Source organism: Stegodyphus dumicola, chromosome 5, assembly GCF_044657685.1.
Source record: "Stegodyphus dumicola isolate Sdum_Otavi_A_Nest chromosome 5, ASM4465768v1".
Classification (NCBI taxonomy): Eukaryota; Metazoa; Arthropoda; class Arachnida; order Araneae; family Eresidae; genus Stegodyphus; species Stegodyphus dumicola.
In genome coordinates, this window is record NC_140772.1 from 133528813 (window position 1) to 133543153 (window position 14341).

General features: G+C 33.1%; 1 protein-coding gene across 4 annotated transcripts in view; it reads left to right on the forward strand.

The window, feature by feature from the left end:
- The first annotated feature begins 5299 nt into the window (after window positions 1-5299).
- ema (C-type lectin domain containing ema) overlaps window positions 5300-14341 on the forward strand; it is a 119233-nt gene continuing 110191 nt past the window's right edge. Inside the window, exons 1-2 of one of the 4 annotated variants that reach the window (XM_085817082.1) lie at window positions 5300-5506; window positions 9489-9617. In XM_085817082.1, coding sequence (XP_085673208.1) covers window positions 5433-5506; window positions 9489-9617 — 203 coding nt within the window. In that variant the 5' untranslated portion in view covers window positions 5300-5432. Of the gene's footprint in view, window positions 5507-9484; window positions 9618-14341 lie in introns of those variants that run through there. The other 3 variants (XM_085817083.1, XM_085817084.1, XM_085817085.1) reach the window with 3 other exon arrangements.

The window sequence follows — 14341 nt, forward strand, 5'->3', positions numbered from 1 at the left end:
TGAGTGCATTTAGCTGTGTATGAATAATATTTTTCTACAACTAAACTGATAACTCTAATTTTTTTTTATTCATAGAATGGTTAAACTGAATATGCTAAATGAAATGTAATATTTAAGTCGGTGCTACTTTGGTAGACGGTTGCACGTTTTTTGGCGATTTCTTTTTGGCGAGCGATACGACTTATGGTAAACCCATTGCTAGACAAGTTATTTATGGTAACCGATACTTTGTTGTCATTTTATTTAAAGAATAATGCGTTTTATTATGCATAAATTCCGTGTTTTAAATATTATTTATGTGTGTGTGTATTTAATTATGGCAAAGCACATGAGGGCTATCTGCCTAAGGGAAGGGATGCCTTTCGTGGAGGAGGACTTTCTAAGGGAAACTGGCTCGTATGCACGTTACACATGGGGAAAACCACGAAAACGCCCATGCAGCCAGCCCGTTCGCGGGATTCGAACCTCGGACCGAACTACCAGGGTTCAGCGACTTTACCGCTCGGCCGCTGGTGGGCCTATTGTTTATGACTTCTAAATAATAAAAATGAATTTAATTTTGCACTTTTATTTGAAATAAAAATTTTATTGTTTATGATATTTTATGGAATTTTATGTTGTGAGTGATGTAATGAATGACGTCACATTATTTTAAAAGTAATTGGTTTTAATATCTATAAATTTAATCTAATGTTTTAAACATTATTTATGGCTGTTAAATATTAAAACACAATTTAATTTTGCATTTTTTAAATATGATTTTATTATGAATGATTATTTAAATAATTTTAATTCTAGGCGTGATGTAATCAGCTCCCTGATTGGTTACTGAATATTTGTGCATTACCGCACCATTTTAAAATTTTATTATTCATCTCTTCGAATTCCTCAGATTTCAAAGCGAATGGATGTCTCCGTTGCGAAGATGATGTTGTTAGTGGTAATTACCAAGAATTATTGGTATCGGCATAAAAAAAATGCCGTTTGAGACCTTATTTTGGCCAACCTGGATTTCCTAACCAAAGATTTATTTATTGTTACAAGGGTCAGAGGAAATTTATTTAAAATATTTGAAGTAAACCTCGCTAATTGCTTCTTCAATGAAGTGCGAGAAATGTGGATAACAGATGAAGATTTTTTTTCCTGGTGCTTATCAATATGCGTATAGTAAAATGCTTAAAAAAATGTAAGTACATATTTTTCTTTTACTTTATTATTGTATACTTCAATTTTTATTAAAAATTTAATACATATTTTTTAAAATTTCCTGAGATATTTATTGCCACATGTTTTAATGTTAAATAATTATATCCTATAAAACTTATTTTAAAGGATTTGAATTTAAGTAATTGAAAAATTTTAATTCTTTTAAACGTTGGTATGATGTTTTCAATTCAATATTCAATTTAAGTAATATTTTATTCCAATTAAATGTTGGCGCAATGTTTTTATTCTATTATATGAAAGTAATAATTTAACCTTACTTTAGCATTTTATACTCTTAGTAAATGTATTTATTTACATTTGTCAGCCATCTTAATGAAAACAACGTTTTCAACAAAAAATTAATCCATTATTTTTAACGATATTAATTTTTTTAAAGTTTCGAATACTTTACTATGCGTGAAATACGTAAAAACAGCTTTTTTCAAGATGGCTGACGACTGTAAAAACCGCGCCAACAATTGCGCCAATGTAAATCGCCAAAAATCCGTGCAACCGTCTACCAAAGTAGCACCTTTAAGTTATTATATAAACATATTTCTTTTTTGATACCAAAGCAAACGCATACAGCATTCAGTCCTATTAATATCTGCCCACCAGCGGCCGAGGGAAAGTCGCTGAACACTGGTAGTGAACAATACATAAGTGAAATAAATATATAAACCTAAAAGATAAAATTCTAAATATACAATATTAATAACGAAACACAATAGAGGATATGCAACTATTCTTTTAATATCTTTTAATCATTATTTTATATGAAAAGTTAACATCTTCTATCTGAATACTTTATTAAATTTTTATTTTTTATTTTTGCTAAAAAGTAAAATTCAAAGGATTCAAAGAATTAAGATTTAAATTAAAATTAAGTCCCAATTTTTATATAGAATTACATAATGCAGCTGCTGATTAAGTATTACACTTCCTTTCAGTTATAGCTTGAATAGTTCATTTGTTTATGTTTCTTGTTGCTGCTTTACATCAAGAAATTACAAACACGTTTTAGAATGTAGCGACTTATAATTTTATGCATTTCCTTTTTTTTAATCTATTAAAATTAATCATATATTACAGGAAAAGCTCATGCGAGTTCATCTGAAAAAAAAAAAAAAAAAAAAAAAAGCCACAAGTAAACTGAGATTTCTAAATGAAACAAGTACTGCAGAAACAATTGGACCGAAAGTAGAATTTAGCAAAAAATTAATTTAAATTTCAGCCAAATTAGATTCCAAACATTAGGGACAAGTTTGTACAGCTTTATAGAATAAATATTCTTAATTTGAATTTCTTCTATATCGCTACACTCAGGGCTTCATTTTCAAAATTAGAAGTGCCGGAACCCTATGGAAGACCGTTAGTAAAGAGGAACAAGAGTAAATAAATAAATAAAATGACTATTAAAATCATTTATCATTTAAAAATTAAATAGTTAATTATTATCAAATTAATAAATAGTTATTGAATTAATATTAGCAATTAATATTTATTAATTATTATCTAGCCATTAATTGATAATTGATTATTATTTATTAAAATAATTCAATAAAATGCAAAGAGGTAAATTAACATTTAATAAGGGATTTTTAATATAATTTTATTGCTGCTAAAAATAAAATTTTTGAGATTAAATTTCTACTGAAATTGTAGTTCCGTTAATTACATAAAAGAAGTGCCGGAGCCTTCTTATGTAGGGCTCCGATGCGTTCCGGCTAGAATTGTCATTTATCCCATGAATTGAAAAGTACCGGAACCGGCACAATTTAAGCTCTGACTACACTACATATTTTCCAGTTCTTGTGAAATGTGGGTTTTCAATCTGTTGAAGCTAAAATGAGTAACGGTATAAACAGCTGAATCTTGAATAGCAAATTCTGTAAGGAAGTTTGGAAGATTTTTGGTGAAACAGTAAATTACTGAGGGAACTTTTCGTAATTAAAACTTTTTCTATACAGTAAACAATATTTTAGGTAGTTAAGTTTCAACTCCAAATATTAGAATTTTTACTTTTCCGATGAAAAACAGAAAATATTTCAAAAGGAAATACAAAACTACTATTAGGAGATGCTACAGCAAACTTCAGTGACGTCACAGCCGAACGAGTCGCTGGCTTTTCGTTTGTTTACTCCAAGTGAGCTAACCTGTTCTTTCTACGGACCTTGGGTGCGAATAGCTCAAGTGGCTAATTGCACCGGCCATAACTACGTGGATTGCAAGACCAATTCAAGAAAATAATTACTTACCAATAAAGATAGCAATAAATATATCCAAAATAATATCAATGTATAGTAATTTAATGGCAATCAGGCGTAGGCAATAGATAAGCAAAATATGGCGTTAGGCGTAACACGGGATTTTTAGTTATGAGTTTGCTGTGAACTTGTCCACACTTATTTTCGCTAAAAAATTCAGTGCTTTTGATACGGAAAAGTTTTCTTTTGGCGATAAGTTTATCTGTATATATTTTCTACTGGTAATTTAATTAATTCAAATGTATTCTGTTTCCAGAAGAATTGTTTGGGATTATGTTTAGTGAATTTAAGCGTAAACCAGATAATGACATGGACAGTGGCAGCAATAAAAAGAGGAAAAAAAATGGGGACACAATCGCTATTGACAATGTCAAAATAGCTTTTAAAAATGGCACAAAAGAGGTAAGAATTGTTCTGAATGGAACTGAATCTAGTATGCCGGTTGGTAAGTTGTTCAAAAAAGATTCTATTCTAAACGAAATTACTGATAAAGAAGATAATATTTATATCACGCGAGAGAAAAAAATCATCATTTCCACGAAAAGAATCAAGACTATAGAAAAAAGTCTGTAAATTAAAATCCTTGGAATGTGTCGGAGTAAAAGCCTCAATAATTGAAGATACGTACACAACTAAACATGCAGTTAAAAATGTTGAAACTCAACTTAATTTAGAAGATATAGCAGCTGGCCTAGAAAATGTGAACAAGATTATGTCTCCCCCCCCCCAAATTAGTCATTTAAACTATTCCAACCGTTCAGGAAAACGATAAACATTGCAAACATAAAAATCTGCCCTTTTTATATATACTTTAATAAAAGGAAATGTGTTCCTTCTTTTTATATATATAAGAAAAGGAACCCATTTTCCTTTGTGATCTTTTGAAAGTCGCCAGCGCTTACAAAATGTTAAACTACGCCAAGGTAGTAACCTGCCTTTAAAAAAAAAGATTCACTACAACACTTAGGCAGTTCGCGTAAGTAGAATCCGTTCTTTTTGATTGGGTTCAAATGACGGATCCGACGATTCAATGCACATGCGTTGTTAATGTTGGTGAGAATAGCTCAAGCGGCTAATCGCACCGCTGGTGCGAATAGCATCGGCCCGCTGGAACCAGTCGAACGGCCCTCACTTCTCCTTCCCAGATGCTCCCATCAGATATGAAGAAAGCGCAAGCGCTGCTTTCGGATGCTTCAATTTAAATGACGATCGTCGACGACTAGATTTTAAATTGTTATGTAACTGGGCCCCCATCATTCCCCTCCTTTTCCTTCATTTTACCGGCACTTTCAACTAGCTCAAGCACCCTCACGGTCTTCAGAGCGCCACACTTCTGATAAGAGTTTCTTTTAGCTTTGTTTTTGCTCTGATGAGAAACAAATGTTTAGGAGTGCTCAATTACTGCAACAAAGCATTCGCTCCTTTTTTTAACCCCTTTTCACTTAGTTAGCTTCGTAATCTCAATAACTCGCTCAGCATACTATTGCACATTAGGCCCGTCATTATGTGAGGTGATAGGTTACATAAATTCCTTCATTTTTAACACAGTTTTTTTTGCGCTTTAGAACATATTCATGTTTAGATTACTTCACGCTCTTTAATTTTCTCTATCTTTTCTTTAGGCCCATAAATATACTTTTTATATATAATGTTGGTCTTATTTTTTCCCTTTTTTAACCCACATTTTTTACCTGGCTTTAAAAAATTCTACGAAATTATTTTTCTATCAAGCAAAATTGCCATCCTCTATTTGCTTTTCCTTGGTACCTAAGTTTTATTTTTCGCACTGTGGACAGAAAGACATAGTGAGTGCAAAACAAGACATCTGGCTGTCTGTCTGGCAACTTTTAACTGTATTTTTACCTGCTGTTTTATATACTGATTATTACGGCGAAGTTAGGGCTTTATTTGTATATATTTACTACTGGTAATTTAAATTAATTCGAATGTATTCTAGCAATGTTTCGTGGTAAAGGCTGGTTTTCAGGCGGAATGTGGAAACCAAAAAACCCTCACTCATTAGAGCATCTTAAGTGAGTTTGTTGTCGTGTGTATATGTATATACTGTCTTTTCGGTATTCAATGATCTTAAGCAGAAATTATATGTATAATTTTTTAATAGGTAATTCAACACATAGGTATTTTTTAATAGGTACTTTTTTAATCTTCTAAGATAATTAAAAAAGACAAAGTATTAGTCTTATTTAATTATCTTAGAAGAATTTCATAGTAAATGACACTTTTTTTTGAGGGTGGAATATCTAAATAAAAAATAGCACAGAATCAGTCGCTAAATGATTACTTATTTGTAGTTAGACTACCAGAATCGCATTAGAAATTACTGTAAAGGGGGAAGTGCAGAATCGCCCACTGCTTGGCGCGTTTATAAGAAATGCACATACTCAATATCCATGTACACATCGACCTATTTTCACTTAAAAAAAATCCCAGAATTGCACAAGAATGGCAGTGTGCACTTCCTTGACTTTATCCATGTACACATCAACCTATTTTCACTTAAAAAGTCAAACAAAATGGACAAAAATCCAGTTCTTACTCTTGTAAAAAGTGCCAAACAAATAAGTGGGCAGTTCTGCACTTTAGTCACTGTAAAATTTTTTAAAGATTCAGTATTGGTCGATTTTGAGGTGTTGTAGGTAAGTTTCATGATGGGTATAGATGTATTTGCGATATACGGTTGAATTGTCTGTGATCATTGCCTTCTCTTTTTTTTTTTACTAATTTGATCGTCCAAAAGTAGGGAGGGGAAAATTTTGCAAATAACTTAATTTTCGAAGGATGCGGTTTTAGTGGGAGTGTAACAAATTTAAATAAATATTACGTTTAATAAATTAAACGTAATATTTATTTAAAAGAAACCTACATTAAAATAAGAATACATGTTAACATTATTATATCTAATAAGATATCTTCATTTCTACATCTGTGTAACTTGAATCGTGTCCATTTTTATTGTTCTTTGCTTCTCCTTAGGCCACAAATCATTCATAAATGATTTTAAGGAGGTGAATGTGCAGCTGCCATAGTGTAGTCGTAGACAATTTGTGTTTTCTTCACTGTGATTTATCAGCTTTTTTATAAGACTAGCATAAAGTTCAACGGTTAGAAGGGAAAGGTTGGCTTGACCTAAACAGGTAGTTTAAAAGGTTTGTCCTTGTTAGAAAGGTGAAAACAATCACAAAATGGAGTAATCTACATAAAAATTTAAGTGAACTTGCTCTCTAAACACAACCCGGCGGAAGGCTCATCAAGAAAAGTTACTAGAGTGGGCGCGTGGGGTATCGCATACCGCAATATTTAAAATATGGTAAAAGTAATTTTATTTAACTGTAAAGCTTTATTTTTTTTTATAACTCATGAATAATACGTGGGTTACAAGAAATTAATTTCCAAAATAAGCTTATAGAAAGTTAAAATTAAGATAAATGAAAATAATAATAAAATAAAAATCATTTCCTTGGTCTTATTGAATCTCTAATACACAATCTTTATTTGATCTGTTTACACTTTGAATAAAATATATTTATGTGTTCTTGGCACAGAAAGTTCTCATTTTTAAACATCGCATTTGCGTTCTTCTGTCCCTGGCTCGAGGGCAAAAAAAAATTCATCACATCTTTTATACTTAGTTGCTTCAAATTTCATATATTCGTGTGAATTATTCGTCAAAATTTCTGCTCTTTTTTTGCATGTTGTACGTAAGTCTCTCGATAAAGTATTAATCTCTGATCGTTGTTCAGTACTTTTTTTATTAACTGTAATACTATGTCCCTCAAAAAGAGACATCTGCTTCAGTATTTGGTTGGTGGAATAGCAGTTGAAAGTATTATAATTCGAAAATCATTTGCATCAACCTTTAGTGCAGATAATAAAATTAGCATCGGCCTCCTCCTTTTTATACTGGCAGTTGAAAAACTTGCTGCTATTTCATCCACAGTATCCACCACTCTCTTAGTCATATTATAAAAACATATAATTTCTTGCATTTTCTTTTCTTCAGTAGTATAGTATAAGTAGTATAGTATAAGTGTTGTGTAATGTTGAAAGCGTTAGAATAGTTTTTCCTTTTTTTAGGAAAATAAGAAATTAATGTTTTATTTTTTTTCGAAACCCAAAAAGTGTAGAAAATACTCCAATCTTCATTTTCAGTTTCCGAAATGCAATCTTCATCACTTTCAACTATTTCTAATAATTCTCACAGTAATTCCAGCTGCAATTCCATCTCCACTTGCCATAATAAGATCAGAAATCTCTAAAAATATAATTTCAAACACTTTGAAATCATTTACGAGTGGAAATATTTATTTGAAATCTTTTATGAGTGGAAATATTTATTTGAAATCTTTTACGAGTGGAAATATTTACTGTTTCACTCTAGAAATAAATTTCTCAAATAAATATTGTCTCAAAAGAACTTACGCGGACAGGCGCGTGGGGTGTGTTATACCCCAGTTCCAACAAAATGCGGTTAATCTGTGGATTATGGTAACTTGGTGATTTTTTGGCGACCAACCCTGCTACAGCAACTTGCTAGTTTTGTTTTGGATGCCATTTTGTTTTCACGAAGTAAAGGCTTTTTTTTTTTATACTCAACATTTTTTTCCAACAATTGGTAGCCAAATTACGCTTATGCTAGAACTTTTATGGAACAAAAGTACTTAATCATGACAAAGATTAGGTGCGAAATTGGGAGACAGAGCAGAATCGCCCACTGCTTGCCGCGTTTTTAAGAATTGCACATACACGGTATCCATGTACACGTCGCCCAATTTTCACTTAAAGAAATATCCCAGAATTGCACAAAAATGACATTGCGCACACTCTTGACTTTATCCATGTACACTGCTAGAGTCCTAGCTAGTAACCTTTATCGCCTTACCAAAATGTTGCCAAACTACCTGTTACCATATTCCAAAGATTAGCCCAAAATACCGATAAATCTTTTTCTGAAACACAAAGGCAACGGAGAAGCAGTTCTGAAAGACAACCACTGCTGAAAACTCAGCTACTGAATGCAGCACAGAATTACAGTTTCACAAGTTAGGAATATTCCACTTTTTTGTAGAGGTGGGGTATGATACACCCCACACGCTTTCCCGCGGGTTAAGGAAGAAGAAAATTATGCAAATATATATTTTTTTTAATTTTCAAAACCTGCCACTAAAAGTCTAGGGGTAAAAATATACGATGAAATGTGGTATATATTTTTCAGCCATCTAAAAAAATATTTTAAATTTAAAATCCTTAAACAGGAAGAGTATATTTTAATAACTGCAGAAAGATTTTTATCCCTCTGTACTGATTAGATTTTATATCATTGTCATGTGTTTTTATAATAGTTGCCAAGAATATAGTGGAAGTTATTACTTATAATTCATATAAATGATTTCCATGGCTATAATAATCTCTCATTAATATGTTGGAAAAGATTTTAATTTTTTTTTTTTCGGATTCAGAAATGCATGTATGTGCACACATATGCATATACACACATGCAATAGTACTTACATATATACATGCAAACAGGAACAGATACATCTGTATATACATGCATACATTTCTTAATCCAGTCCTGATAACAGAACAGTACAGAATTTTTTAATGATCTATCATTAACAGTTTCTGTAAACTAATATGATAAAGGGCAAGATTATGCTGTTCCTGCAAATAAAAAATAATAGATATTAATTCATATTCAATACTTTCAACATATTGTAGATTATCCATCATTTGCATTTCGGTTTAATAAAAATCATTATTTCATTGCAAAACTGCATGAGCTAATGCTTCTAAGTGCAGTCCAAAAATAAGTGTCTTCCTGATGTTACTTGATATTCGCTTGTAAATTTAAATATACTTATGTACTTTGTAATCTGTATTATATCAAGAGAACCTTTTTTTAATGTGTGAAAACTTTTGCGGCTATCATGTTTGCGGAAAAAAAAAAGCATCTATAGATACATATTAACATAAATCTTTCTTGTCTGTCTTTAGATATCTGTATCATATTCTGTATAAAAATCAAATTGTTCATGATCAAAACAAAGGTTTATTGGTCGAAACCCTGCGATCAATTGCTGAAATTCTTATATGGGGTGACCAGAATGATAGCACAGTTTTCGAGTAAGTATATTATATTTTCAGATTAAAGGTTTCCCCTCTCTATCTCTGATTTTAGCATTGCAATTTGTTTTTTAATTATAGCTGTTGATTTAATAAACTTTACACTTTTCTGGTAAGAGGCTTGCATGTTGTTGCATTTTTCTTTTCTGACACCAGTTGTTATGTTATTTTCTTCCTTCACATTCTTACGGGTTCGTGTGGTTCGTGTGGACTTCTTGATAAACTATCAAAACACGCTTTATTTACCAATACAAAGCGTATACAGCTCCAAAATCATGTTTTACAGTCGTCAAAGATCTACTATAAACACGCTGGCACAATCAGCGACACAGACTCCAGGCTATCAGACTGTACCGGTGGAGACAGCTTCACTGCAAAGCACCAGAGTACAGCTTCCCAACTCAGTTCGGTCATTCTCGGAACTCCACGTACTCTCGAGACTCTCCGCACTACAACTCGCGATGCACTCGATGACACACAGAGCACAGCTTCCAACTCTTGGGTTCAGTCATTCCCGGAGCTCAACACGCTCTCTCGATGATTCACTAACCGCGATACACTACGAGACTCTTTCGGTGCACTCGGCACTCGCTGCCTGGCTGTCAAATGGATCGACTCTGCAGGGATTAACTCGCTAGACGAGACACCAACTCGATACTAACTTGCACTCTATGCGAGGCACTCTCTCTTACACTGCAGACCAGCAGGGTTTATATAGCTTTTGGCTTGTGTTCAAGAACATTCTGGACTAAACCTGTAAGAATTTGTTCCAGAAGTTTCTCCAACTGTCCATGGTATATCGCTGTCACCAAATGGGCGATTTCTCACCAAATGTGGTAACCCTGCCTTCCCTTGCTATTTTACGGCAGCCATAAATCTGCTTTGAAGGAAAGCTATCCCACCATGTTTGTACATTTCGTAACACTGCCGCTCCCAAGGACTGCAGTACAACCCTTGGTTAGAAGCCAAATTCGTTACACACAAAACATAATAAAACAAACAAATAACACAACTAAAGAAATAAATATTTACACTATGTACAAGTTATATACATAAATTAAACTCATAACAATTTTTAAATTATACAAATTAAAGTTTGTAATGAATTTCAGTCTTGGTCTTTTCATTAAAATATACCCATGTCAACTACTTTTCCACTGCAGTTCTCAGATATATTTATGTTTTGCATATCTTATTCTGAAAATTCAGTCCTTTCCGACTTTTCATCTACAGAATGATCTGAAACAGTTTGTTCACCAATTTTGTAGTTTATTCACATCATGTATACAGTTCACCTCAGTATTTTCAGCCACTGGTATATGCTGATTTACCTCTATTTCCTTAAAATCATTTCCGTTGTTTGCATTAGAGTCTTGAGCAGAATCCAATTCTTTACAAGTAGAAGTATCCTGGTTTAGAATGAAGTCCTTGTCTGCACAACCTGCACTATGAGGCACACACATAGTTTGCGAGGTCAGTGAATTTTCTTGCAGTACTGGAGCACTCTGCATAAGTTGTACATCAGGTTCTTCCATCTCAGCATCATATGAACTTTCAGATGTTTCAATATTTGCTAACTGCGGCTTGGTAGTTTCACTATCGGTTTTGACGTACTTAACAGTCGCATTTTCATTTTCTTCCACTTCAGGCAATTGAGAATCAAAAAACTTCTTTCCCGTCTTTTATTTCTTCACATTTTCGTTCTTTTTCTTTAATCCTGTTAGATGTTTCATCAATCATTTTTTTATCTTTTTCAGGCAGGTCGTTAACTACTTCCTTCATTTCTTCATCCTTTGACTCTTCAGAAGCCATTTCTCTCATCTTCACATCGTCTTTTATGCCTCCAGTTCTGTAAGCTCCACTTTCACCTGCTGGAGTTGATCTCGCACCTTCTCATGGCCGACATTTATTTCTTCTCGTCTGGCTTTCTTCTCTTCCAGTCTGGCTTTCATCTTTTTCAGTCCGGCTTTGATTTCAGCATTTATCTCCTCTTGCCTGGCTTTCATCTCAGCCCTCATCTCGGCTAAGAAGTCCATCAAAGTCTTCGTTTCCTCCACCATGGCTTTCCTCTGCAAGCGGTTTACTGGTATTCACTCGCAAATCCCACTTCTGATGCCAGTTGTTGCGTTTTTTTTTTTCTTTTCTGACGGCAGTCGTTACGGTATTTTCTTCGGTTGATCTTTAGATTGTGGTAACTTGGCGATTTTTTGGTGAAAATTTGGCGACCAACTCTCCTACAGCAACCCTCTGTTTTTTTTTTTTCCCACCGCCATTTTGTCTTCACAAAGTAAAGACGTGTTTCTTTTCTTTTTATCTACTGAACACTTCTTCCAACAATCTACTAGCCGAATTACACTTATGCTAGAAATTTTATCTAACAAAACTGCTTAATCATGACAAATATTCACTGCAAAATTGGGAAAAGTGCACAATACCATACTCCGTACACGTTTTTCAAAATAACACATACATATAAACCATGTACACGTCGACTTATTTTTACTTAAAAAAACATCCCAGAATTACACAAAAATGGCATTGCGCACACTCTTCACTATATCCATGTACAGTGCTTTTTTCTCATAAATTAGAAAAATTTCACGAAAATACATGACAATTTTCTAAATCTTTAAACCCGGTAAAAAGAACATATATGAAATTACCTGATCGCGAAAAAGTATATACCCTTTCCAAATATGAACATTTCCACATATAAAATAAATAAAATATCCAAAAACTTTTACCTCTAAATCATCTATTATATTATAAACGTCACCAACGAATTCATACCGCAAGCATTACAAATACTTAGTGTCAAATATTTAAATTATTTCCATGCACGTTTACTTCAACTAAAATGTATACCAAATTCCTACAAACATAAAATTCTACAAACATAAAATAACTATCATTTAATTAAAATATCACTAAACCATGTACACGTCGACTTATTTTTACTTAAAAAAAAATCCCAGAATTGCACAAAAATGGCATTGCGCTCACTCTTCACCATATCCATGTACACTGCTTTTTTCTCATAAATTAGAAAAATTTCACGAAAATGCATGATAATTTTCTGAATCTTTAAACCCGTTAAAAAGAACATATATGAAATTACCTAATAACGAAAAAGTATATACCCTTTTCAAATATGAACATTTCCACGTATAAAATAAATAAAATATCCAAAAACTTTTACTTCTAAATTATCTATTATATTATAAACGTCACCAACGAATTCATACCGCAAACATTACAAATACTTAGTGTCAAATATTTAAATTATTTCCATGCATGTTTACTTCAACTAAAACGTATACCAAATTCCTACAAACATAAAATTCACAAAATAACTATCATTTAATTAAAATATCATTAAATTCAAAAACACTACTTAAAATATAAGTAAGCACATACATTAAATTAATAAAAATTAGCTTACAATCCTAATTACTTTAAACTAAATCATTGCTAATAACAATTTTCCAAATAATACCAAATTACTTTACTTCCACCTTACATTTAGAACAATGCATAAAAATAATATCCTCAAATAATTAAAAATACTAACTTACCTAATCTTCTTCAGAATCTTGCTTACATGGTGGATACACTTTTATTATGGATTCAATAAAATTATTGAACGATTTTTTCTGCAAATTTTTCCTCCACACTTCCTCTGCTAAATAAAAAGCAAAATTCTCTTTATCACATCTAGAATTCACTTTAGACAGTGTCATACAATCCCAAAATTATTCAACCCTACTTCACACAACACACAATGAAGCTTAATACAAAATAATATACAGCCACAGATATTTTTCCAAATTCCCCCTTTTTCCGATTAAAGAACCGTAATTCGTCCATTAATATCACATGACATATCCCATGATCTCTCATTTCCTTCACACAAAATAATGCGTAATTGGAACTGAGTACTGCTCACATTATTACCAAAGTCCCAGGTAGTAACCTTTATCGCCTCCAAAATGTCACCAAACTACCAGTTACCATATTCTAAAGATCAGCCTTTTCTTCCTTCATGTTCGTATGGGATTCGTGTGGATTTGTGTGGAATAATAAGACTTTTTAATGAAGTATCAAAATACACTTTATTTAGCCAATATTAATCAGGACAGCTCCAAAATCACGTTTTACAGTCGTCGAAGATCGACTATAAACACACTGACACAATCAGCGACACAGCCTCCAGGTTATCAAGCTATACCGATGGAGACAGCTTCACTGCAGAGTACAAGAGTACAGCTTCCCGACTCGGTTTGGTCGTTCTCGGAACTCCACGTACTCTCGAGACTCTCCACGCTACAAGTTGCGATGCACTCGACAACACACAGAGCATGGCTCTAGACTCTTGGGTTCAGTCGTTCTCAGAGCTCAACATGCTCTCTTGACGATGCACTAACCGTGATACACTACGAGACTCTCTCGATGCACTCGACGACCCACTCGGCACTCGCTGCCCAGCTGTCAACTCGATTGACTCGCTAGTCGAGACACCAACTCGATACTAAGTAACTAACACTCTATGCGAGGCACTCTCTCCCACACTGCGGACCAGCAGGGTTTATATAGCTTTCGGCTTGTGTTTGAGAACATTCTAGACTAAACTGGTAAGAATTTGTTCCAGAATGTTCTCCAACCGTCCATGGTATATCGCCAATTTTGTCACCAAATTTAGCAACCTGCCTTCCCATGCCATTTTA